The 24,640-nt window shown below is 35.0% G+C and overlaps 2 protein-coding genes across 3 annotated transcripts in view; both read right to left on the reverse strand.

The window, feature by feature from the left end:
- Positions 1-18,112, reverse strand: part of LOC134841327 (ubiquinone biosynthesis monooxygenase COQ6, mitochondrial-like) — a 42,530-nt gene extending 24,418 nt beyond the window's left edge. Inside the window, exon 1 of the mRNA XM_063857240.1 lies at positions 18,107-18,112. The gene's annotated coding sequence lies outside the window, so the exon portion shown is untranslated. The remainder of the gene's footprint in view (positions 1-18,106) is intronic.
- On the reverse strand, positions 3,103-24,577 carry LOC134841329 (UDP-glucose 4-epimerase-like). 2 transcript variants are annotated; one of them, XM_063857244.1, is made up of 7 exons: positions 23,734-24,577; positions 22,740-22,852; positions 21,468-21,599; positions 21,010-21,168; positions 4,403-4,694; positions 4,057-4,230; positions 3,103-3,651 (listed from the first exon to the last, which is right to left on the reverse strand). In XM_063857244.1, the coding sequence occupies exons 1-7, from the start codon at positions 23,921-23,923 to the stop codon at positions 3,596-3,598; spliced, it is 1,116 nt and encodes a 371-aa protein (XP_063713314.1). In that variant the 5' UTR covers positions 23,924-24,577; the 3' UTR covers positions 3,103-3,595. The 2 variants fall into 2 exon arrangements, with proteins under 2 accessions (XP_063713314.1, XP_063713313.1); XM_063857243.1 differs by having other exon boundaries at positions 22,740-22,855; positions 23,734-24,576.
- Between the last annotated feature and the right edge of the window lie 63 nt (positions 24,578-24,640).

A 24,640-nucleotide genomic window follows, 5' to 3' on the forward strand; every position in this document is an offset into this window, starting at 1 on the left:
TTAACAAATGGAATGAACTGAACTTACAGAAATCGTCATAAGCCAAGCCGCGAAACGCCAAATTTCAACATGAACAAAACTTGAGCTTTTTTCTTTAAAACAATCAACTCAATTCATATGAGTTTCTTTACACTTGAAACGTTAAAAAAGTTCGAACTAAATCTTTCGGTACCGACACTATCTAAGCAAATGAAAATTTTTTTCTCTCATTAAAACTTAAGCAAGGTCATTAATTATGCTCAGGGTGACCAATTCTTGCGTCAACCTATCGACCAATATTAAAACAAAACAATGAATCAGTGTCGCAACTTTTTCGTCTTCCAATTTTTGACTTCTTTTTTGCCCGACTTTCTTCCATTTTTTTTCCATGAGTACAAGTTAAGTTAAATTATTTAAAAAATCTATCAAAAACAAAACACATAATTCTTGAATTTTTTTAAACAAAACTTTTCTAAATCAATTTGGTCGGAACAATTTGGGCTATTCAGAGCAACCGTCTAACCTTGTGTTAATTGCAGATTTATTATTGAAGATCAAAACTTAAAAACTGAAATCAAAATCAAAATATATCCAGAACACTTACCTCTGCCAAATCAAAAACATATGAAAAATTCGCAACACTAAAACCAAATCATTCAAAATTCCAAAACAATTAACTAAAAACATCGCTCTGAACAGTAAATGTAAAATAACTAGAAATCAACAATCAGTTTGGTAAGAGTAGGCAAAAAATAGAATCAAAATCAATACGAAAACAAGGGACCATATTTCAACAGAGAGATGAAGCTACGCTTCGCAAACACTTGCGAGAAAAAGAGCAAAAAAACTGCTCTATCATGTGAAAAAACAGTGAGAATAGGCCTCGAATTAGCAAAAAACTCGGCTACGTGTCGGATTTGAATCTGCAACCTAGCAAACTTGAGTCTCACGCACTAACCACTCAGCCACGGATGCTTAAAATACCCAAAATCTAGCCACCGATAGCGCAGCTACTTATGCTAATAAATTGGCAATTCGATGCAGCAAAAGTAGCAACAAGCACAAACACACAAAAGTTTGCTTGTAATAAATTAGAAAGCATAAAGCCAAATAATACATAAATTATGCATTTCAAAAAAATTGCTAGTTACATTGAATTGGAAAATTTCTGAAATCAAGCTTTTTGCCACTGTACCGCTGTTTGACACCAATAACTTTTTTTCGTTTCATTTGATGAAACAAAAATGCATCAACTGTGTAACTTTTTACTAATCAAATGTCAAAGCACATGTATTATGCTGCAACAGCAGCCTAACGATTCAAAAGTGCAACCAAAGTAGCACTTGTATTTGCGACTTAGGTTGGGAAAAAAGAAAGTTCGTACTACTATACTTTTCTTCGCGAAAGCAATTATTGTTACGTTATTCGAAACAAATGGCTTTTTTCGGTTCATTTGATGAATTAAAAAAACGCATCAACGGTGTTTAATTATATCTACGAACAGCCACTGAAGTGCTGCAAGACACCGAGACCGAGTCGATGTCACAGGACGAAGACATAGAGTATTGATAAAACCGAATACCATGAAGCAAAAGAAATTAAAACTTTTACATTTTCTAAACGACAGAGCAAAGAAAAGGATGCAAAGAAAGTGCAAAGGACGGAGAGAAAGATGAGTTAAAAAGATGATTAAAAAAAGAAAATCATTAAGTAAGACCATTTAAAATTAAACATCTTAATTTAAACATCATTTAACTGTATCCCACAGTCCAAACTCGTTTGTTTGTATTTATTTATCGAAACCTTGTCACAAGATGCGTATACGAGAAAACATCGAAAAACTCTTGTTGAAATCCAGATAACCTTTGATAAAATTGTGCAAATCTCCATCTTCATTGTTTGGTAAAATTGTGCAAATCTCCATCTTCATAGTCTGCTGCATATTCGCCTCAAGGTCAAATTTACAAAATTTAAGTTATTGGCCAATTTCAAATGAAGAGAACAAACCACTGACACAGTGAATAACAATGTTCATTTGAAAAACCTTAAAATTAAGTCAAAATTTGAAACATTGTTTTCGTGTCTTGTGACTACTAGACCGCCCTTCAATCACAATTTCATCATTTTAAAAAGATTGTTCCGACCATAGTTTTTAGGAAACTACAGCTTAGGAGTTTTTTCTACATTAGTGTAGTTTTTTTCTGCTTGGCGTGATAAAAGGATTTGACAGTAATAGTAATTTAGGCAAATTGGACAGAAGTGTTTGTAGAAAATTGACTAGAAAAGCCAAAATGAAGCTAAAAACTAGTTCTACTTGCTTAAAATTAAATTTTAAGGCCTTAAGTTAGGCATAATTCAGCTTTTGGAGGCCTGCTCGCTTGCTTCATTCGCTCGAATTAAGACGAGAAATCAAAAATTTCAAACCGGTTTTTCTCTGCACAGGGATTTTTTTGGAAAGTTCGTAATGTCGTTCGAAACACGACTAAAAGGGCTTTATTATGATATATCACTCAATCCAGTCCAATCATTATTTGTGTTACCTGAATACAAAGTTCCTCCCCATTTCGGAACAATAAACAGATATTGAAAGTCAAGAAACCTTTTTAATATTAGGCAGGCTGAACTCATCAGGAAACAGTGATCATTACTTAATTGTTTCTGTAGACAAGCAAACAAAGCCAAGAGGCAAGTGGAACAAAGTCAATGAGCGGAAGGAAGCACAAATGTCTGACTTGTTTTTTTTGAAAAACAGCTTTCGAATATCAGGAAAAAAATTAGGAAAATTTGAGAATATTGGATCAATACGCCAACTTTTCTTTATTACGGTGGTAAAGTTGAACATTGAAGTTCACTTTTGAAACTAGAAGTCGATCACGTTTTTCGTGACTTTTATAATTAAATTCAAATAACGAATATATACCCTAGTGCATTGATAAACGCATCAATATTTATGAATGCACATCTGTGAAATATCAGAGCATTTTAAGACTTCACTGAACAAAAAAAAATCTTCACGTCTGAAATAGGTTCATCGACTCTTAATAACCCTTTAACTTGGTGATTTTCGCCTTTAATCCTGGACATCATATGATAAAAGTATTTCCGTTTTAAACTACAAAACACTTAAGACGCTCCATATTTTGAACCGTTTCCATTTTCACTTTACTCATAATTTAATTCTCAAAACTTCAAATGATAAACAAATCGACGACAAAACAGTTTTGAACACGTTCTGGCTATTTCTACAGATTAATTCGCATAGGCTCACTGGTTCCGGATGATTCAGAATGTTTTTTGGATACCTGTAACCTTTTGAAGTATTTGGATTACTGCACGTTGAAAAGTAGATGTATTCCCTGCGCAAGCTTTCGTTCAAGAAAAGGTTTTACATATACAATAGATTATTCCACATACATAAGATATTTATAGACTAACGAATAAACCTCATTTAAAATAAAAATTTTATTCTTGGTTTCTTTTGATAAATCCAGGAAATATCAGAAATAAATAAGACAAGACACCAGACAACACAAGTACTAAATTAAATTTACTGCGTTTGATTTGACTATACAGCTCTATTCATTTTACACGTTGAGTGCTCATTATTAAAATTTTTTCAAGATGGCTGAAATCCCGTCTTGTTCTGACTCTGCCAGTTCCACAGATCGCGACCTAAATCAAAACACACGCTTTTATAACAACCCTTTAAATTTAAGGATTGATTGTATTCAAAACACTAGTGGTGGATAGAACTCGAAATTGTAAGTAAGGTGCAATATGTACGGAGTGCTCTTGTCAGTTAACAATATGTTAGTTAAGATAAGTTAAGAACACTTAAGTTACTGGTTTGGCCACCGGATACTTAGAAAAACGAACCCACTTTTTTTATTTAAATCGATGGTTGTGAAACGTAAATGGTTGTGAAACGTAATCATATGACTGGCCAAATTGCTGTCTTTTTCGCAACTTTTACAAATTGGTCATTTCAAATTGAAATACACAATTTTAATCAAAGCCATTAAATTAACAAGAATAAACGAGGCTAAGATCAGTGGATGCTCAAATTGTGTGACTTACACATGGTCTCTAGGTCCCTGGTGGCATGCCAGTTGAGATCTGTGGCTGCGAGGGTGCAGTCGGCGTACACCTCACCCACATCGCCCCCTCTCCTCGCTTTGATGACGTAGGGGATGTCCACTCCTGATGCCTTCTTCATCGCTGCTACCATTTCCAACACTGAGTGGCCTTTACCTGCAGAGAAATACCAGAATGAACAAAAAACAGAAAATCACAAGCTCCACATCTCTATATGCGTGTCACTCAAGAAATCACAAATGAACACTAATTAAGAGCAAAAATGTATTTGTTTTTGAGTGATTGCAGCAGCCTAAACTGAGAAATTATATGATGATATGCTACCCACCAGTTCCCAAATTATAAGTTTTCAACCCGCTCAAAGATCCCTCCAACATCTTCTCCAAGGCAGCCGTGTGACCCAGAGCCAAGTCCACTACATGTATGTAGTCTCTCACTCCAGTCCCGTCTCTCGTCTCGTAGTCGTTACCGAACACACTTAGTTGTGACAGTTTCCCGGAGGCGACCTGGGCCACATAAGGCATGAGGTTGTTTGGGATGCCTGCAGGATCCTCGCCTAGCCTGCCCGACTCGTGTGCTCCGATGGGGTTGAAGTATCGCAGGACGACTGCATTAACGTGCTGTAACTCAGCAGAAATGAAAATTAGATACACCAACAAATTACAACTCGATACAAAAGAGTCGCAAAATAAAATATCGGAATGCTATCACAAAGTTGGCAAAGTGTCATTATTGAACTCAAAGGTGCTCAAAAAACGATTGATTTTTATTTTCAGACATTTTTCAATTTCCGATTTACGGAGAAAAACATTTGTTTAAGCTCTTTGAATTTTAACGATTGGTTTTAAATTCTTTGGACAAAGTCTTTCGGCACTTCATTCTTCGAACAATTTGAGAACACCGATAAATAGTAACATTTATACCTACGGTTAACCTAACAATTAAAATCTACTTTCGAAACAATAAGTTTCTTGTTTCTTCACGCGTAAGGTACGCATCGCACCTTATAGCAAATGAATTTGAGTTAAATTGAAAAAAATCAAAAATCAAACTCCCATGACTGAACACATAATCATCGCAAACCCTGTTTTATGAACATTTGCAACAATGATTCAGTTTTGCTGGAGCCTAGAAACTTAGACGACCGTAAAGAAACGGAATTTACGGACAACCAGTATTTATTCAGTCAAAAGTTAATTTAAGCCTGTAAACAAATTTCACGCAGGTTATTGCCTAAATTCCCTTAGTTTCTGATCGTCTAATTTGCTTGTCGTCTAATTTCCTAAACCCCAGTTTTGCTACATAGATTAAGGGGACCCATCGTTTAGCAGACCAATCTTTTAGCATAAAAAGTGAAAAAAGAGTCTTTTAGCAGACCAGCGCTATGAAGTGATCCATAATTGATTGACAGACTCAAAGAGACGCTCAGTCGGTGGTCAACCTGCCCCAATTAAGACAATTATCTCACGATTTGTCAACAAAACTATCAACTTCAAAAACACAGCAGTCTAAACTAACGGCAAAACAAAGATTTACTCGCCTAATAACACTCAGAAATTTAATCTATGGCGCTAGGGATTTTAGCAGACCAATTTTTTTTAGCAGACCAATATTTCACAGTCCCAGAACAATTATAAAGTCAGAAAGCTAACTTCAAACGCAGCATTGGCGATTAGCGACCGCTTGCTACGCTGCGCTTCAATTCAAATTGAAACGGAGCGAAGCAAGCGGTCGCTAATCGCCAGTGCCGCGTTTGAAGTTAGCTTTCTGACATTATAATTGTTCTGAGTCTGCTGAAAGATTGGTCAGCTAAAAAAAACGGTCTGCTTAAACATAGCACCATAGATTAACGCTGATTGGAAAATTGCAATCAATAGCCAGAGAAATCTACACACAGAGGCGAAGCTGCGCTTCGCAAACACTTGCGAGAACCCGATCAAAAAGCAGCTCTATCAAGTTAAATAAGAAAAGGTAGAAATAACCATCGACTTATCAAAAACTCGGCTACTTGTAGGATTCGAATCCGCGACCTACTGCAATCAAGAGATTTTGAATATCTCGCACTATCCCCACAGCCACTCATGCTTAAACTGACAAACAGTAGTCATGAATAAAGCAAATTCATATGCTAACAAATTGGCAATGCGATTCAGCACCAATTACAAAAACTCAATTTTGCAATTGGAAATTTGGAACATAGCAAACTAAAGACAACCTCTCTAACTTTGCGTATGAAATTGGAAAGCATAAAGCCACATTATGTATAAATTATGCATTTCAAAAAATTGCGAGACATTCAATTAGAAAATATCTGAAATCGAGTTTTCATTATTGTGATTTTGTTTGAAACAAATAGCTTTTTTGGGTTCAATTGATGAACTAAAATTGCATCAACTGTGTTAATTTATTACTATTCGAATGTCAAAGCAGATGCTATCAAAAAATTGTAAGGGTGCCCCACCATTAATGGGTGCCGCACCAAAAAAGTTCCGCGCCAAAATTTGCGACTTAGGTCGGGAAAAAAAGAAGGTTCGTATTAATACACTAGCTTCGCAAAAGTAAATATAATTTTAATTCAGTGATAACCTAACGATGTTTCATCGATTGATCAACGCCGGGAAGAACAATAAAAAATTCACTAGAGATCTACGTGGATCAGCGCCGGAAAGTACCAAAAAAAGTTCAATAGAGATCAACAGATTGTGCGTTCGATCCCTGTTAGAAGTTTTTTGCATTATTTTGAAAGTTCAGAAAATTAGCGTAAATCATTGCTAAACCTTGGATAATCAGTCAAAATGGCAAATATCAATCCCTAAACCATCAATGCACTTCTATGATTTTACTGATTCATCGATAAACATCGATGCCTGATCAACCCGGGCATCACACTAATATAAAACCCACAGCCAACAGACAGTTGGAAAAGAATTAACGAACGCAAGGAAACAGACAAAACTGACTAGTGTTTTTCAAAAAAAATCACTTTTCCAAATTCACAACTATAAAATACGTCCGTAAAGCTCTTTAGATAAATTTTCAGAAAAGTTTAAGACTGACATTTTTTGATAAAATCAACTCAATTTGCGGGGGAAGCTGGATCAATACGTAACGTTTTATTCCGCTGGAAAATCTGACAATTCAAATCCAATCTCAACATTAGAAGCCAATCATGTTTTTTGTGACCTTTATATTTTTGCTCTTCAATAGTGGAATTTGCCTTCCTTTTAACAAAAATACGCTGAACTTAAAAAAACGAAAACCAAACATCGATATAAAATTTGAGCGTGATCAAATTTAAAGATTTTTCTTGAACAAAATCATCACGACCTATATAAGAGGCTTCGCTACATTCATCCACTCTTGAAAATATAGCCAACAGACAAGACAATTCAAAAAATATATATATATATATATATCAAAACTTACTTCAAAAGATTTTTATGGTTGCTACTTTTGTGCTTAAACTAACAGGTAAGTTTTTTTAATTCTGCTGGAAAATCTACAAACAGAAAAATCATTTTAAATTAAGTAAATTAGGATCTTTCGTTTCATTCGCACTTTTTTTTGGAGACAGCAAAAGAAAAAAAAAACAAGAAAAAATCAAAAAATCTTGAGCGCGAACATTTTTTAGGACTTTAAAAAAAACAATCTAGGATTTTCTCGGATGGGGGGGGGAAGGGGCAGATTTTTAAAAAGTTTTCGAAGATTTTGTCGAACTTTTTTTAAGTCGACAAAATCGACCTTTTTTTGTCGACCTTTTTCCGAGCACTCCCAAAGCACTAAAAATCTGGTTTAATGAACACAACTGAAGACTTCACATGTGTTTATTGAACCTTAATGAACGTGAAAGATTTTGTTATTTCTTTTGATAGATGATTATTCAATCAACTATTGTATTGTTCCAATTATATGAAGGAACAAAAAAGAATGAATGACGGACATTCCTGCTCGGTCCCTATCAAGATAAGTTTCTCGACACTGGCCAAAAACATAGCGTTATTAGGGAAAAACGGTCTTTTTTTGAAACTTGATTCGTCTACAAAATATAGCATCTATGTCAGAAAATAGTATACAAGTTGAGGAGGCGTAAGACTATCTTTTATTTCAGCAGGTAGCATTTATTTAATGTACAGAGCTATGCACATTCCGTTTGACAATTGAGATAACCTCTCAAACTCGACAGGGTTCATGATCAAAAAATTTTAGCACAAATTGATTGAGTTTTAAAGAGAACAAAAAAGAAGGAAGAGGCAGAACGAGAAAGATATGTCATGTAGTAGTTTATTTTGATTCAGTTTTCAATTCAGTTCCGTCGAGACCGTCAGTTGACAGTTGGAGGCAGGTAGATTCGAGGGTTGGGTCTGGAAAGCCCAGCCTAGGAGGGTTTCTTTCATTCCTCCTTGGTTCGGAATAGCACTTCGCTTAGAGCTCCTTTCGTGCGTGCTTGAAATATTGTGCCAAAACTTAGCATACTCCGTTTTTCAGAAGGAAACTACTCAAATCTGTGTGTCCGTAAGCTGTGGCGTAATGAATACAAGCATAACCATGAGCGTCCAGACGTCTGGGATCTGCGCCTAATTTGATCAATCGTTTCACCTTCCTCAAACTGCCTTCTATACTGGCCATAGACAGCGCTGAGAAGCCAGTCCGCCTCTCAACTGCGTCCAGATTAATCTGATCTGCATAAACTGCCAGGAAGTCGATCAAGTCTTCGAATCTCTCTTGCTTCACAATCAGATAGAAGTTGGACTGCAGTGCTGTGTTGATGTTGTGGTTGTCTCCCAGACTGTTCAGACAACTGTTGTTCGTCAAAGGGGTCAACGCTGTAATTTCATGTGGTGCCATTTTTTCTTCGTCTTTTTCAAATAATTCAAAGATTCAGTCGAAGTTTTAATCGATTTAGTTCAAAATTGGTGTCCCTGTGTAAGTTCTACACAGACAGTAAGAAAATAGTTGTAAATGAATAATTAGCAGATATTTGGCGGAAACAGACGACGATCAAAGGAACAATTGTGGCGGCTGACCCTAATCTTGTTTTGAAGTAATTCGAGGGTTGTTTGCTTTGCCCAGAAATACGAGATGACGTGAGCTCAATGGCCACTTCGCAAATTAAGGATGAAAATTGTCCAATATGATAAACCAACTTGCTAGGAAAAAAGAATGAATGAAAAACAAATCACGAAATTCTGTCAAGAATAAATTCGCGTTCTTTCGTAAATCGAGACTTCGCCTCAATTACCTGTTCGACAGGTATTTCAAATCATCGTTTAATATAACTAGTTGCATATAAAACGCAAGCGACTCCAATAAAATCTATTCTCAAGAATCTAATTGGTACTTCGGCGGATGAACATTAATACAAATGAGTTCATTCTGTAAGGAAAATTCCAACACTTCTGAAATGTCAATTTTGAATTTATTACCGTTTTTTTTTCAAATAAATCAATAAACCAAAGGGAAGAGGTGATCAAAATTGGATCGTGCGAACAAACTGCCGATGCAGGTGCGAATTTGAAATGAAGTTAACGGCGGCTATATCAAAGTGACCAAATGTAGTGTCCAATTTGAAAATATTCAGTTCTGATTGGCCAAATTTAGAGTGAACAAAGCACAGGCAGTCGACATTTTCCAGTTGGGAAGAGAATTAGACAAAAATAGCCTGAAAAGTACGCGTGAGAGGAAAAGAAGCCGAAATAAATTGGGGGAAAATTCACGTGAGAGAAGGCAAAAGAAAGAGGACTCTTGTTGAGAAAGTTACAGTATAACTTTGGGAGCGGGATTCTTTCTCTGAATTTAGGTTAGATTATGTTGGGAAAGAGAAGACTTTTGTCGCAAATTCGCAAAACGATGCAAGAAGGCCGTTGAACTTCAGAAGATAATCAAACAACGACTTTTGTGGAAACCGCTTTTGGGTTTATCTTACTCAAACTAATCAGCCAAACATCGGGTTTAAAAACTCAACAATAACAATACGCCAGAAAAAGTTGGAAAATATCTGCGAAAACGATTTTGTTAAAATAAACAAAATGTGTAACTTTTCGAGAGCTGAGATTAAAAGCTAGATCGAAGCATAGAAATCATATTTTAATTCAACAATAAAATCACAAAATCACAGGAGGATTATTATTGATATCAACCAAAATATTACTATGATCATTTTCAGCCGACCGAACGCGTTTAATGTATCGGATTATATTATGAAAAATAATTATTGATCGTCGGCACCGGGACGGTTTTATAGAGCATGGGAAATCAAGAGACGCGTGCGATCGCAATACACTAATAGGGTGACAGCATAAACAATAGAAATTGATTTGTTGTTATCTATCTAACTCTTTCTCTCTTGCTCTGCTTGACTATGTTGATGGCGGTAGTGCCTATGAGTTTGGTATCTCGCAGAGTGTGTGACTAAGTTGTATGTTTGTGTATGTTTAATGAGTGGTTGTTGTGCCAACAGATAGTGTGGGAATTTGGTGAGAAACGTTTTCGTCTCTGTTTGGTTAATTTGGCCACAACTGTGAACCTAAATAAACATGACCCAATTGGTCTTCTCTTCACTTCACTTCATCACAAGACCAGACCACTGAAGACAACTCACAATCATCATCATCATCATCATCCGCACGACGGTACACTTAAGTTTCAACACTCAATCCGGTGGCCAGTAATTGAATTGACTATATGGTCCGAGAACAGAATAACTGAAAAATAGTAATTTATACGGGCTAATCGCTTAACACAATTCTTAGAATCGTCAATACTGCCCAAGAAATGAATAAATTATACATATATTGCTCACCAAGTTTTGTTCATTGAATTTCGAAAAAATCCTGATCAAATTACCCAACTTATGCACAATCTATTTGTTTCCTTGGAAATATTGACAATTCTAATACTTGTTTTTACTGATTAGCCTATTAAAATTAGTATTTTCTGCTTTTCTGCTCTTGCACCGTTCAGCCTAACGCTCCATCTCCAATCAATCCGTTCGAGAGAAAACCGCGAAAAAACGATAGAAAGTTTCAGTTTACTTGTAGTTTCAGTCCATAAATAGATTTGTTTTGATGTTTGCTCAATAACTTCGCTTTCGCTGCTCTGTGGGGGTTTCAACAAGTGTCATTAAATTGCAACGAACAGCAGTTTCGATGAGATCAGATCACTAGGCGTCCGGCAAATAAGACGACAGCTGTTAAGACGACAACCGCTTTTGGAGGACTTTAAGACGACGCTACTCACAAATTCTGTCATTGTATTTCTGAGACATGAAATTTGCTTTAATTCGAACAGTTCAATTTAAATTTTCAACTCACAAGTGTCGTCTTACTGTCATGTCGTTTTAATGTCTTGTCGTCTTATTAACCTAGCACGAGATCACTAATCTACTTCTTGTACGCACCAATACAAGAAACTTCGAATATAGAATGCATCGTGTGTGACTTCGAGAATCTACATCTACTCTCTATTTATAGCGCGATGAGGCGAAAGACCTTCAGTTCATTTCACGTTGCGATAATTGTCAATTTTGTTTATGTGCATGCTCATGTTTCTTGGACCCTTGTTTTGCTGGTTCACTACGCTCCAGAAAGAACAAGCTCAAACTCATTGCTCTTATTAAATAAACAATCGATGAAGCAGCGTGTTACCAATAAACATATAATTCGACAGAAAAATAGTCGCACATTTTCATTATTTCTGGTACAAAAAAGATTGCCGTTTGCTGTACAAGTAGCAGAGAATGTTCCGAACACAATGATTAGTTTAAAGGCATTCAAAAAGGAGGAAAAATAACTTTTACGTTTAGTAAACTGCTAAAAATTTATTTTTTGTATTTTGTTTGACTTTATTTTAGTAAACGGCGAGGTAATAGAAGCTAAAATAATGCAAAACTAATAGAACAGAGTTGTCATTTAGCCTGAAAACCGAAAATGGACCGCTTTTTGGATTTTTAAAATCCTAAAAATCCTCGCTGAAAAATCAAACAAAGCCAACAAACAGTTGAAAAAGTCAAGAAACTCATGAAAACAGAAAAATCATTTAGTTTTTTTTTTCGAAATCGAATTTTGAGCAAAAACATTATATCAGTAGAAGCTGTTTAATTTTCAATTAATTTTAAAATTAACACCTTTTTTCATAAAACAAACCCAGTAAGAGAAAACTGGAATAACAAGTAAATTTTTATTCCGCTGCAAGCTCCACAATCGAACAAGTAATTCACGTTTTTGACGCACCATTTTTCTTTCTTGATAGGAAAGCGTCATAGCAAATGATTTCAAATTGAACTTAAAAAGACATCAAAAGTCACACCGCAAAAGATCAAAACTGGAGTGAAATTTGAGGACTTTCCTCAAAAAAGCAAAAATTAATCATCACAACTTTGAGAAGTTCATTTACTACATTCATTTAGACTTAAAAAAAGTTCTCTAAGTCATAGATCCTTCCCAATCTTCGAGAGTTTTGGAACAACGACAACTCGTAACAGTGCAAGCCCTGAATCTTCGCACTCCACCCTATTTCTATCAAGTGCATATAACAAATGGAGAAAAAATGCCCACTAATTTAAACCATATCTAACAGATAGCTAGGGAAGTGTCAACGAATTCGGAGAGACCGAAAAACCTTACAAGGAAAGGATATAGCCTTAAAGCTCTTTGATCAACCAAATATATGATGGATTTTTTTTAGTGAAAACTAACGCAATATCCACGCAAAAATTAACGACCAACGCAAAAATCCTAACACAAGAGCCTAATAATGGTCTTCATTAGTTAAGTGACGCTTACAACACCGCCAACATACAGTTGGAGAAGAGCCATGAACTCAAGGAAACAGAAAAAGCACTGACTGTTTTATTGAAAAACTTCAGCTTTTGAATTTCAAAGTAGAACATAGACAAGAGAACACTTGGAAAAAAAGTCAATGAAAGCAAAGAAACATAAAAAATTGACATATTTTTTGAAAAAAACTTTGAGATTTCAAAGAAAAAAATATTGCATTAGAGCTCTTTGAATTTCAAGAGGAGTGTACGATTGGCATTTTTTGTCTAAATTAGGAGAAAACTAAAACTGGATTAATAGATAAATTTTTTATTCCGCTAGGAGATAAAACTAAAACTGGATTAATAGATAAATTTTTTATTCCGCTAGGAGATCTGCAAAACCGACTTTCGAAACTAGAAGTCCATCACCTTTTTTTGTGAATTTCACATGTTAGCAGTTCGAAATTGGAGTTTGACTTCCTTTACAAAAGAAATGAACTGAAAAAAAAGCTAGACCGCAAAAATCAAAAATGAGCGCTGAAAAAAAAATCACCTTTATAAGAAAATTCACTGTTCATGACTCTTAAAAAAGAGCAACCTTGAATTCGAGTATAGGCATTTTTTCCATGCTGAAGAAAAACTTGCTTTTTACAAATTAATTTACAACAAAGAGTGGAGTCACTCGATTAGGTCAAGTGATCAATAAACCTATTAAGCGAAAATTATAACGCATAGATTGCCTCAACATGAACCTGCTTTCTTCACTGCTTCAAGTTATGATTTAAAAAAGCTAACAATTGCTAAATACTTCGTACAATTTGTGCTATCGTAAATGCCTTAACTTCAGAGGATTGAGTGATGTGCGTTCTCAAGGGCATTCAAAATTTTAACTCCGCAGTTAAAGTCTGTCAAAAACATTCATTTCAAATCAAATTTCGATCGATTCTTCTTTCAAACAAATGCAGCAGACATGAAAGTTTCTGCTTTTCTTGTTAAGCAGTTAAAAACTAGCTACAGCCAAACAAACAGAAAAAGAAGGTGATATTGAAATATTATCAGCCGAACTATGGAAAAAGTATTTTGCTCTAAAACCACGATAGTTTAACAACAGACGAAACAGTGATTCTGTAAAACATTATGTTACCTATACAACTTCCAAATTTATAAAGACAAATATAAAATCTATATCAAAATAAGGTATCAGAAAATATAACAAATATAAAAACTATATCTTTATAGCTCTTAATGTTATATCTACGCAAATAAAGGTAAATCGGGATGAACAAGGGGGAATTTATTTAGCTTGCTATATGCCAAAAACTAATTTCAAAATCAAATACCTAGACCAAGTAAAAGAATTGGAAACATTATTTGTGGGTAGAGATTTTGAAAGGAAAAAAGTCTACCACATTATTTTCTTCTTATCCTTGGGTAGGGCCAATAAAAAGAAGGAAAATGAACGCTGTTGTAAAATGATACATTTCAAAAATTAGAATCACAAACAAGACCCCATAATTACGACTGGAAGAAAACCTCGATATCAAAACTTATTTCAAGATGAGAAATCAGAGAAACCGTACTAATGACGATAGTTCAGACAATCCGTATTCAGGATGAGAATTCATATGGAAACCATAAAGCTCTACGAAAAATATCTATTCTATTCCAAATTTGTGATATATTTTTAAAGTAATTATAAACAAATCGAAGTAGTAAAAAACATTGACAGCTTACAGGTCGGAAAAGTGTAAAAGAATAAGGAAGCCGAACAAAATTTGATTCAAAATTGTTGAACAGTTTTCAACTTTCGAAGAAACAAATATATCTTCAAATTTCTAGAACAATTAAAGCTCTTTCAATTTCTAGATCAATTTATGCTTGATACTTTCTGATAAAATTTACCCCATTTAAGAAAACCGGATAATTGTTTTTATTCCGCTGGGAAATCTAAAAGTTAAAATCCACTTTGGAAACTAGAACTCATTCACATGTAGTGCCATTTTAACTTTCATTCACATGTAGTGCCATTTTAACTTTCATTCACATGTAGTGCCATTTTAACTTTTTCAATAGGAGAGCGCTACTTTCCTTCCTTTTAGCAAATGAAAATGAATTGAACTTAAGAAACCAGACATAATGCTGGTGCTGCATAAATGCTACCAAATAAAACAGCTCTTTAATTTGCGCATTAGCTTGGAAAGAAAAGGCCTTCGTATTGTGACACTACGCTCACTGGATCGCTTGCGTAAAAAAAGAAAACTCAAAATTTGAAACCAGAAAACTTATCATAGCCAACATACAGTAGAAAAAGAGTCAATTAACGCAATTACGCAATTAAACAGAAAAAAACTTTAAAAATTCAACAAATATATCTGCCCTTAAAGCTCTTTGAATTTCTAGAACACCTTATGATTGGCTTTTTTTAAAAAAAACCCAATTTGAAAAATCTGGATCAATAAATAAATATATATTTTTTTTGCTTAGAAACCTGAAAATGAAATTCCATTTTTGAAACCAGAAGTCGATCACGCTTTTCGTGACCTTTTATTTTCGCTGTTCGATAGTGGAGTTTGCCTTCTTTTTAACAAAAAATGAATTGAACTTAAACGAAATCATTCAAACCATAATTAAAAAACTGAGCCTAAGCTTTTCCTGAAAAAACCGCGAAAAAAATCATCGCGACCTATAGGAATCTGAACTATGTTCATCGACTATTGAAAACAAGTTTTTTTCACCAAATAAGTAACATCAATTCCAAAAGACTCAGCCAGTTTAGCTTTGACGTTCGCTTTTTCCGGTTTAGCTTAGGTTTATTTTGGATTTTTCAATTAAGCAAAAACAAAGTCAACAAAAATTACAAATTAATTGACACCGCATTTAAAATTTCTCACTTTAACAACAACCGTTTCAAAAGAAATAGAAAAACTGTTACAATTTGCAAATCAGTAGGCATAATTTTTTTTACTAATCTCACGGTAAATGGGCAGAAAAACACTCAAGTATAAATCTGAACAAACTCTTTATTCTATAAAAGTCAGAAACGTGTCCTTTCTTAATTTTGAATTAAAATCTTCAATTTATTGCTATAAATAAAGATTATTCAAAAATTTCAGTAGTCTGAGCTGAAAACGAAAATCTAAAAAATCGGCTATCATTTCTATAGTAAAGCAGCCAGTAAACAGTTGGCAGTGTTAAGGAAATCAAACAAAATTGAAAAAATGATTGACTGTTTTGAAACTTTCGAAATTCGAAGAAAAAACATCAGTTGAAGCTCTGCATAAATCAGGATTAATTTTTACTAACACTAATTTCATACAATTAGCCTAATTACAGAAAATTTTTATCAATGGTAATTATTTTATTCAGCTGGGAAAGCTTAAAACTGAAACCCATTTTCGAATATGAAAATCACTTCTTTGTTCCCGCCATTTTTGCTTTTTTAAATAAAGAGCGTAATTTACTGGAATTTTAGGAAACGATTGTACATTAAAACTAAAAAAAAAAATCGAACCACGAAAAAAATCATCACCACCTTTATACGTGTACTCACTGCGTTCACTGACAATTTAAAAAAAAACATAAACAGAACAGGGCAAGCTGGAACACATCGGATAAAGTTAAGCCAGGCTGCGCGTATCAGTGAGAATCCCTGATCATCCATACCGACTGAGCTTTGTAAATCTTTATGAGCCGATAAAAATTCGCGAAAACTAGAAAACTAGCGCAACTTTCGAACCAAGATAACTTTATACAAGACAATCGGAGGTAGAAAAATTTTTGAATTGCAAGCTAAACCAACAATATCTTTCATACTATATGAAACAAAAATTATATTAAAGTCAAAATTGTCGAAACTAGTTAGGAGGACAGTATTACAACACTGGACTCATAATTCAGAACTATTTGACTGTGAGAAAACCATAAAACGATTACGATCTGCTGTTGGTGTAAATTACGATCCACTACTGTTAATTTTGTCGCAAAAAAGCTCAATTTAACCAAGTACAGGCCTAAAATTAAAAAAATAGCATAGCAACCTAGCCGACAGAAAATGAGACGAAAAAAAAAAACTATTCCGTTTTTTTAATACACAAAAAATTTCATATATTTGTCAGTAAAGAACCTCACTGTGAGCCGGAAATTTTTTAACCAAGACAAACACTAGTTTGGCACTTAGGCGAAGCTGAGCTTCGCACCACTTGCGATACAAATATGAATTAACAAGAAAATCAAGCGGAAAAAATTCATAAAATCGTTTTTGTCAATAGAAATGTCTCAACTGAAATCAAACTCCCGGGCTTTGTCGTCTCAAGCATGGGGATTACAGCAACTTGGAATAAAGCTAAGCCATTGAACTACGTGAACTAAGCCGACAAAAATAAACAGACGGACAATAGCACAAAAACTCTAGTTTGCTTAAAAGGGCCCGGCCCGATTCTAACCGCAAATCTTTGCCGTCTCAAGCATTTGTTTTATCTCTACGCCAGATGGTTGATTGGATTTGAATTATAGTTAACAATCGGTAACAATGCCGAAAAAACCTGAGCTGCATAGTAATCATTCGGTAACAATGCCGAAAAAACTCAAAAAAAAATCCATCTTATAAAAACGGTTAGTTTCCTTTTCCCCTCAAAGCACATACACCCGCACATAAACTTTTTCGAACGTAACGACGCAATAAGAGGCCAATAATTAGATATTAATTAAGCCGAAAATTATAAAACCAATAAAAAAGACGAAACAATGAAAAAACATATTGAATTTTTAACAAATGGAGCTGTTAAAATTACAAAATGAATAAACAAATTTCGATTTGGCCGGATTTTTAAAAGACTCGAAACAATTGCAGTAAAAATAAACGATTCTTCAGCGCTGCTAAAATAAACGAAGCTAAAATAAACTATTCCTAGATGTGGCAACTAACCGACAAAAAATAAGCCAACAAATAATAGGCAGAAATTTTTTGAGCGAGAACATTAACCGTTTAAAAAAACTGGTCCAGGTCAGATTCGAACCCAGGACCCTTGCCGTATGGGCGTTTACGTTACCACCAAGTTAAGTATGCAAGATACACTACAAAATTAGAATTTATTATGAAACAAGGTACCAAAATTGCGGACAAAGTTGTTTACGAAAAAAGTCTAGTACCCGATTTTAATACCCTTGCTATCGCAAGGGTAAATATAACTGACAAAATGATTGTTGATGAATTCTCGACGATGTAATTCAATGATTTTTTTAGACAAATTATTTTCCTTAGAAAACGTTGAAGTTCCGATTTAATAAGTTGCTAATCACAAGCGTAATGAATTTAAAAGCAACAAAAGCATCTAAAAACTGAAAATAGAGAAATCCACAAAATTGAGATATCCACAAACATCGATAAAAAATTGCTTCGTAGTGGATTATTTTTCTTGCATCTACTTGATCTTGCGATCTGTGCCATAAAATTTGTTCGTGATAGAAGTGCTCAGATAAAAAAAACTATGTAAAAAAAACATTATAGACAACTTAAAATTCAACCTTTACGGGCCATCTCTATCCCCGACCGCAAATATCTCGTCACTATCTGTAATTATCCTTCAGGTTTTAATCGGACAAATTCTTGGCGATAGTTAAATGATTTCGTCCTTAACTATTTTGGTATCATATATCATAACCTCAGACAAAATTCCTACGTTCTCAACTGTTTCCTTAGTCGAGAAGACTGAAATTGGTTCGTAAACAGACCATTACGCAACTAGATAGGAGTTTAATGAAACAGATATTTTGAACTTGCCTAAACATTTGGCCCAATTGGCGCCTATTGTCTTGTACCAGAGGAAAGAATAGCCCATTTTAAGGGGAAACCAAGACATTCCCATGCCTTCTTTCAACTCAGTTGCCAAGGTAGTTGAAATATTTGCCACTTTTGGCGCCTAGAAATCTCCCAGCCCAAGCAAACAACGACGCCCATGACCAGCAAATCCGTCAATTTTCTCAGATTGAAACCGATCAGCCACAAGACGTTGGCATCAAGGCAGTTAAAGAGCCCTGGCAAAGTACTAAAGCGAATATATTTACAGTTTGCAACAGTTTTTCGCGCGGGAATGAGAGGGATTGATCGGAAAAAAAACAATAAAACCTTTTGGAATTTTTGAAAAAAATTAGGTCGAACTCCATGAGGAAGGCGTGTGCCTACCTAAATCAGCTACGGCGTAAAATCGAAACAAAGAGGACAGGGTTGGCACGTTTTAAAATAGTGTGTTTTAAAACACTGTTTAGAAAGTTTTATAAAATGGTCATTTTTGCTGTTTTAACACATCAGGACGGTAACATCTTTTAAGTGAGCCGCTATAAAATTGTTCCTTTTGGCCGGGAAGTTTTTGCTTCCGATGTTCGGGTTCATGGGTCAAAAAACGATCCAATCCGCAATGAAGAAAGCCATAGTGTAGGTTTTTGAAAATTGCCCATAGTCCGACATGAACATGTTACATTATTCAGCGAGTAAACATTTTCCTGTAGAATCAAAATAAACCAATTCCTGTAGTATCAAATATCAAAACACTTCGCTAATTTGATATTTAACTATAGCCTGAAACTAGGGAACTTGACGTCCTTTTTTCCTTTAAAACGGTTTAAACGTATTAAAAACTTTTTCTATAGACTTTTCTATCCCTGAAAGAGGGTGAAGGTTCGAAAAATACAAAAAAAAAATCTCAGCTCGAGTTAAAGACATTCTGATATCTTAGCTTGCAGCACACTATACTTAGAAAATATTGGAAACAGAAATGAGAAATAATTCGCTAATTTGATATTTAACTTCAATCTGAAACTAGGGAAGTTGATATCCCGTTTTCCTAAATCGAGGCACTTGAGACAGCAAATTAAAATACTATTTCTTCAGCTGGTGGGAACATGAGTCAAATCTCAACTACGATGAAAACTAATATTTCCACAGGATGCAAAAGGCTGTTAGAGCTTCCTTTTTGTATTTCTCTTTTCCATTTTATCCCACTACAATAACACTTCCTTGCCCATTTTTGAAGCCTCTTAACAAAGCTGATTAAAAGTCATCAAAACAAAATCACAAATCCACCCAATCCAATTATTTACAACTTAAATTAAATTTTTCAAATTATTTCAAAGTTCACGTCTCGCCTAACAGACAACACTTTCTCTCCAAAGTTCAATGTCCAGATTTAAAAAGGCTCATTTGTTTTTTTTTCTCTCATAGCGAAATATCAACACCTATAAATTAATGATAGCAATCATAAAGGACATCATAACAATGCTGTGGGATGCCTGGATTTACACATTTACACACCCATCATTATTTGTAATTGTTATGTAGATCCTGCGTGGCTACTAATGATAAAGGGAGATTAAATTAAACAGCAAAGGGGAGGGCGGGAAGTGCGAGGAAAAGTAACTTTTTCACATCGTAATTTAACTGTCTTTCGTATGGGATACATTCATGTTTACTTCCAAATGGTGTAATTCGAAAGTGAAACCAGGCCACTGCTGCATATTCGAAATGACAAGACCATACAACAAAAAAGCAGAAATGATGAAAAATTTTGAGTTATAATGATCGGTAACAAATTTGGATGCTGTGTATGCCTACAATCACGCAAATCTTTTCTTTCGTGTACTTCGATAAAACTATAGACTGAAAAGACAATCATCATACCAGTCATAGAATTCGCACAGCAAAGGATAACATATAAGCAAAAGTATCGGACTGCTGAGCAATGCAAGAATTACAGAATGTTCAGCCACAAAAATGATTCCAAAAAAGGGATTTTTGTTGCAAAATGTTCTCCATTTTTTTGGATTGCGAAAAGGGATTGATATTAAACTTCAAACATATGGTGATGATTGATTAAGTCAGCCAGGAAAAAAGAATCACTTCATAAATTGAACTCTATTTAACAATTTTTTTTTTCATAGATTTAAAAAAAGATTCGGAAACCAAATCAAGACTGAATCGACCTCATTATGACACCTCACAGTAACTCCATTAAGCTTACTCTGATGCATTTAAAAAATAATAAAAACCATCTACGCCATAGTTCCTTCCCACTCCTTTAGAGAGAACAAAAAAGCCTTCCCAATTACAGAAAAGCAATGAACGCAATCATCGACAGCAGATGGTTGATTAACAGAAAATTCTTAAAAGTGATAACTCCACAACTCACGGGGTTTGCGGCGCAATGGTCTTGTAGAAACTGTTCGATGAAATATTTGCTCTTCCCATATGCATTCGTGCAGTCCCCCACTGGATGCGACTCAGTCAGGGGCAGGAAATGGGGACTACCGTAGACTGTGGCACTCGAGGAGAAGATCATGTCGTTGATCTTCAATTAAAAAACAAAGCATTAATAATTATGAACGCAGCAGCAGTGTAACAAAAATGCTAAAAATCACGAAACAAAAGAAAAACATTCAGAATCTGAGCCTCTCGAATCTTCATTTAGTATTTAATTTAGTCTGGACCAAATAAATTTGTTGACAGTAAGCCTTGAGTTAGACTACAAATTGCTCACAAGTTGCTTTGTATCAACGGGAACAATTCGGAAAAAAATCGATATATTCCTTCCTAGCCTATTTCAACAGCTGACTATTTATAAGCGACACTTTAGAAAGGATTGCTGACCTTGAACTCAACCATGCACTGTAGAATGTTCATTGATCCGATGAGGTTGTGCTGGTAGTACATGAGAGGGAACTGGACACTCTCGTTGACTGCTTTCAGACCAGCAAAATGGATGACACACAGGAAACTGTGCTGCAATAAATATGTAATCTTGACAAAAAACTACATAATTCTTAACAAAATGCTCAAAACTTGATGTCGTTTTTAATGCAGCATAGTGGATTAAAAGGCAAGAAACGTGCTTATTTGACAAGAAGAGGGCGCTTAAGTCAATTTCGATTTGGTTTTTCGGAGAACTCGTTTGCGAAAATTTACAATTGAAACAAATTTTGGCCCAGTTTTCTAGTGTGAATCTAGTGTAAAAAAGACGTGTCCGGGCAATTAACGCGTCAAAGTTTTCATCAAAAGGAAACTTTCCAACGGTTAAAATATATTGTTCCAACCACTGATTATTTTTATGGGTGTGTTTTAATTTTTTTTCACGCAAAACTAGGTATAATAGTAGAAAAAGTATAATAACACAGAGGCGAAGCTATAAATATTTTTAAAAGGGTAAAAAAGAAACAAATAAAATAAAAAAACAAATGAAACACAGTTGTGCAAGTGACGCTTATAGAAGACAAGCGGGAAAGCCTCAAAAGGGAGCTTCAAAATGTACAAAAACACAAATTTTGCATGTGAAAATTTGGAAGGTAAAAAACTAGGCAACCACACTGGCTGTGCATGAAATAAATTGGGGGTATAAAGCCAAATTGTTTATGAATTATGCATTTCAAAAGATGAAAAAAAATACTGAGTTAAAAGTACATGCAAAAATTCATAGTACATGCAATTAAATAGCCAAAACAGCTTTTTGTTTTAAGCCTTCTGAACCAAGAGTAGCAGTAAAATTGGCGACTTAGATTGAAAAAAAGTAACTTTGTAATCTCACACAACGCTCCATTTGTGTTATTTTTCCGACTTTCGAAGAAGTGACGGAATATTTGTTCTCGGGGTTGTGTTTTTTTCTCCAGACAAATTTCGACTTTTCAACTAGCAACTTTTGAAAGATTTCTTATCATTCAAAAAGTACTGTTGTCCTGAGCTCCAATTTAAAATAATATTCCACCTGTGATCAGTTTTCGCAATGTTTTGGGGGTTTAAAGATTGCCAATTTGGGACAATTAACAATTTTAGTTTATTTATTCAATCCTCATTTAGTTTTTGAATGAAATCAATTGCTTCATGATAAAATATGAAAAACTCACATATATGAAAAGCAGAAAAACTCACCTTTGAAAATATTTCTCTGGTTTTTTCGAGATCTCTAAGGTCCACCAAGTAGAAGGTCACTATCTTCCCCGTCAATTCTTGAACCCTCTTAAGACACTCAGGTAAGTCAGCATCTTCTAGGGGCACAAAAACAATAGATTTTTTAAAGAGGCTAAGCTTAAATTGCATACACAAACGCAATAACGGTGAAAGCATTCTCAAACCTCTAAAAAATTCAGACCGAAAATAAACCGGGAAAAAGAAAACTTCACAGATTGTACAATTCGAACCCAGAACTCATGATTCTTGTCACTCGTAGATAGAGTCTGCTTGACACCAATCCGTCCGAAATTATATCTGGAGATGACGCGAAGAAATTGATTAAAATGATTCTGCATGAGTATCAAAGAAAAAGTCACTATTTTGGGAATATATTGTGATGTTCCGATTTCATACAAGCCACTGATCTTAATTTGAGCGTTTTCAGTTCATACTCAAGCCAATACATTAGTGTGGTTAAGTGCATTTTCTTCTCTGGCGACACATTTAGATGCAATGATCGTTCGAGGGTTGCACATCAAGACATAAACTAGCACATCATTTCTTTCTTCTTTCAAATCAAATAGGGATGACTAAAGAAAACTCATCAAATCATCAATAATCATTAAGATAGAAATGAGATGTTCGATGACCGAGGGGAGTATCCCAGCCATTGGTTTACCCAGGGGGTGGGGGGAGGATCTAGGATTTTCACAAAGGGTACAGGCAAAATTTTGAAAAAACAGGTCAAAAAGCGTTTTTAGGAATTTTTTTAGAAAATTTTGACCAAAAATCGAGTTTTTTCGGCGCGCACTCGCCCCTCGAAATTAGTAAATTTTAGAAAAATTTCAGGATCCGTCGGCTAAAACTAGATATCCCAAAACAGCAAAAAGAGGACTCTGGGACGGCAGGGGGTCGAAACCCTGAGGGGGGAGGCGTCCACTCCCCCCTCCCCTAAATCCACTGGTGAGTTTACCTGCTTTGTAGGCATTGATGCAATTGTCGACCACTACAACCTCGAATCCCTTGTTCAGTAGCTCCAACACTGTGTGAGATCCAATGAAGCCAGCTCCTCCGGTGACTAAGATAGTTCCTCTATGTGGGTTATTTCCATTTGTGTCATTTGCGTGGTCACCGTTCGCGTAAGGCACCGAAGAAGGCGACATTTCGAATAGTCGACCGTTTTTTTTCTTATTTTTTTCCCAATAAATTATGTCCAGCACCGATTTGGTGACTATCTAAGTAACAGGGATATTTAAAACTCAAATGGTAAGTAACCAAAGAAGGAAATTATCTCCGAATAATGATCGAAAACGAAAAGCTAGTTCTATGATGTACCAAGTAGACTACAGTAATGCCACATATAAACACTTCTGTCGGCTAGTTATAATAAGAAATGGTTGATGCAATAAAAGTGATAGTACTAATGATACAAGAAGACGTGCATGGATCTCAAGTGTGTTATACCACGTCGACAGCACCAGTTTGGGGATTCTGTCACAGCTTACCAACTACTCACATTATATATTCATATAAATCTTCATAAGAAATACCACATTCTCCACAAAACAGTGTGAACGAATAATGATAAAAACAAACAATTTTCCTCAAGGATTTAAGTTTCAACGGATAACTGAAGTCCCCGTATAAAAAAATCCACCAAATGTCTTCGTTGGATACAATGTTTCTTTCAACTTCAGGAACTTCAGTGATTACGAAGAGTAAGGTAGCCTTTATAGAGGTAGAAGTTGATGCTGTATGTAAACAGGGAACCAGGTGTACCAAAACAATCTGAAACTATGAATAGTTATAACTAGTATGAGCAGATAAAGAATGAACATATTCGACTTTGACGTGAAACCACCGAGGTTGTACAAGTCCAT

The sequence above is a fragment of the Symsagittifera roscoffensis genome, chromosome 3, assembly GCF_963678635.1.
Source record: "Symsagittifera roscoffensis chromosome 3, txSymRosc1.1, whole genome shotgun sequence".
Lineage (NCBI taxonomy): Eukaryota > Metazoa > Xenacoelomorpha > Acoela > Convolutidae > Symsagittifera > Symsagittifera roscoffensis.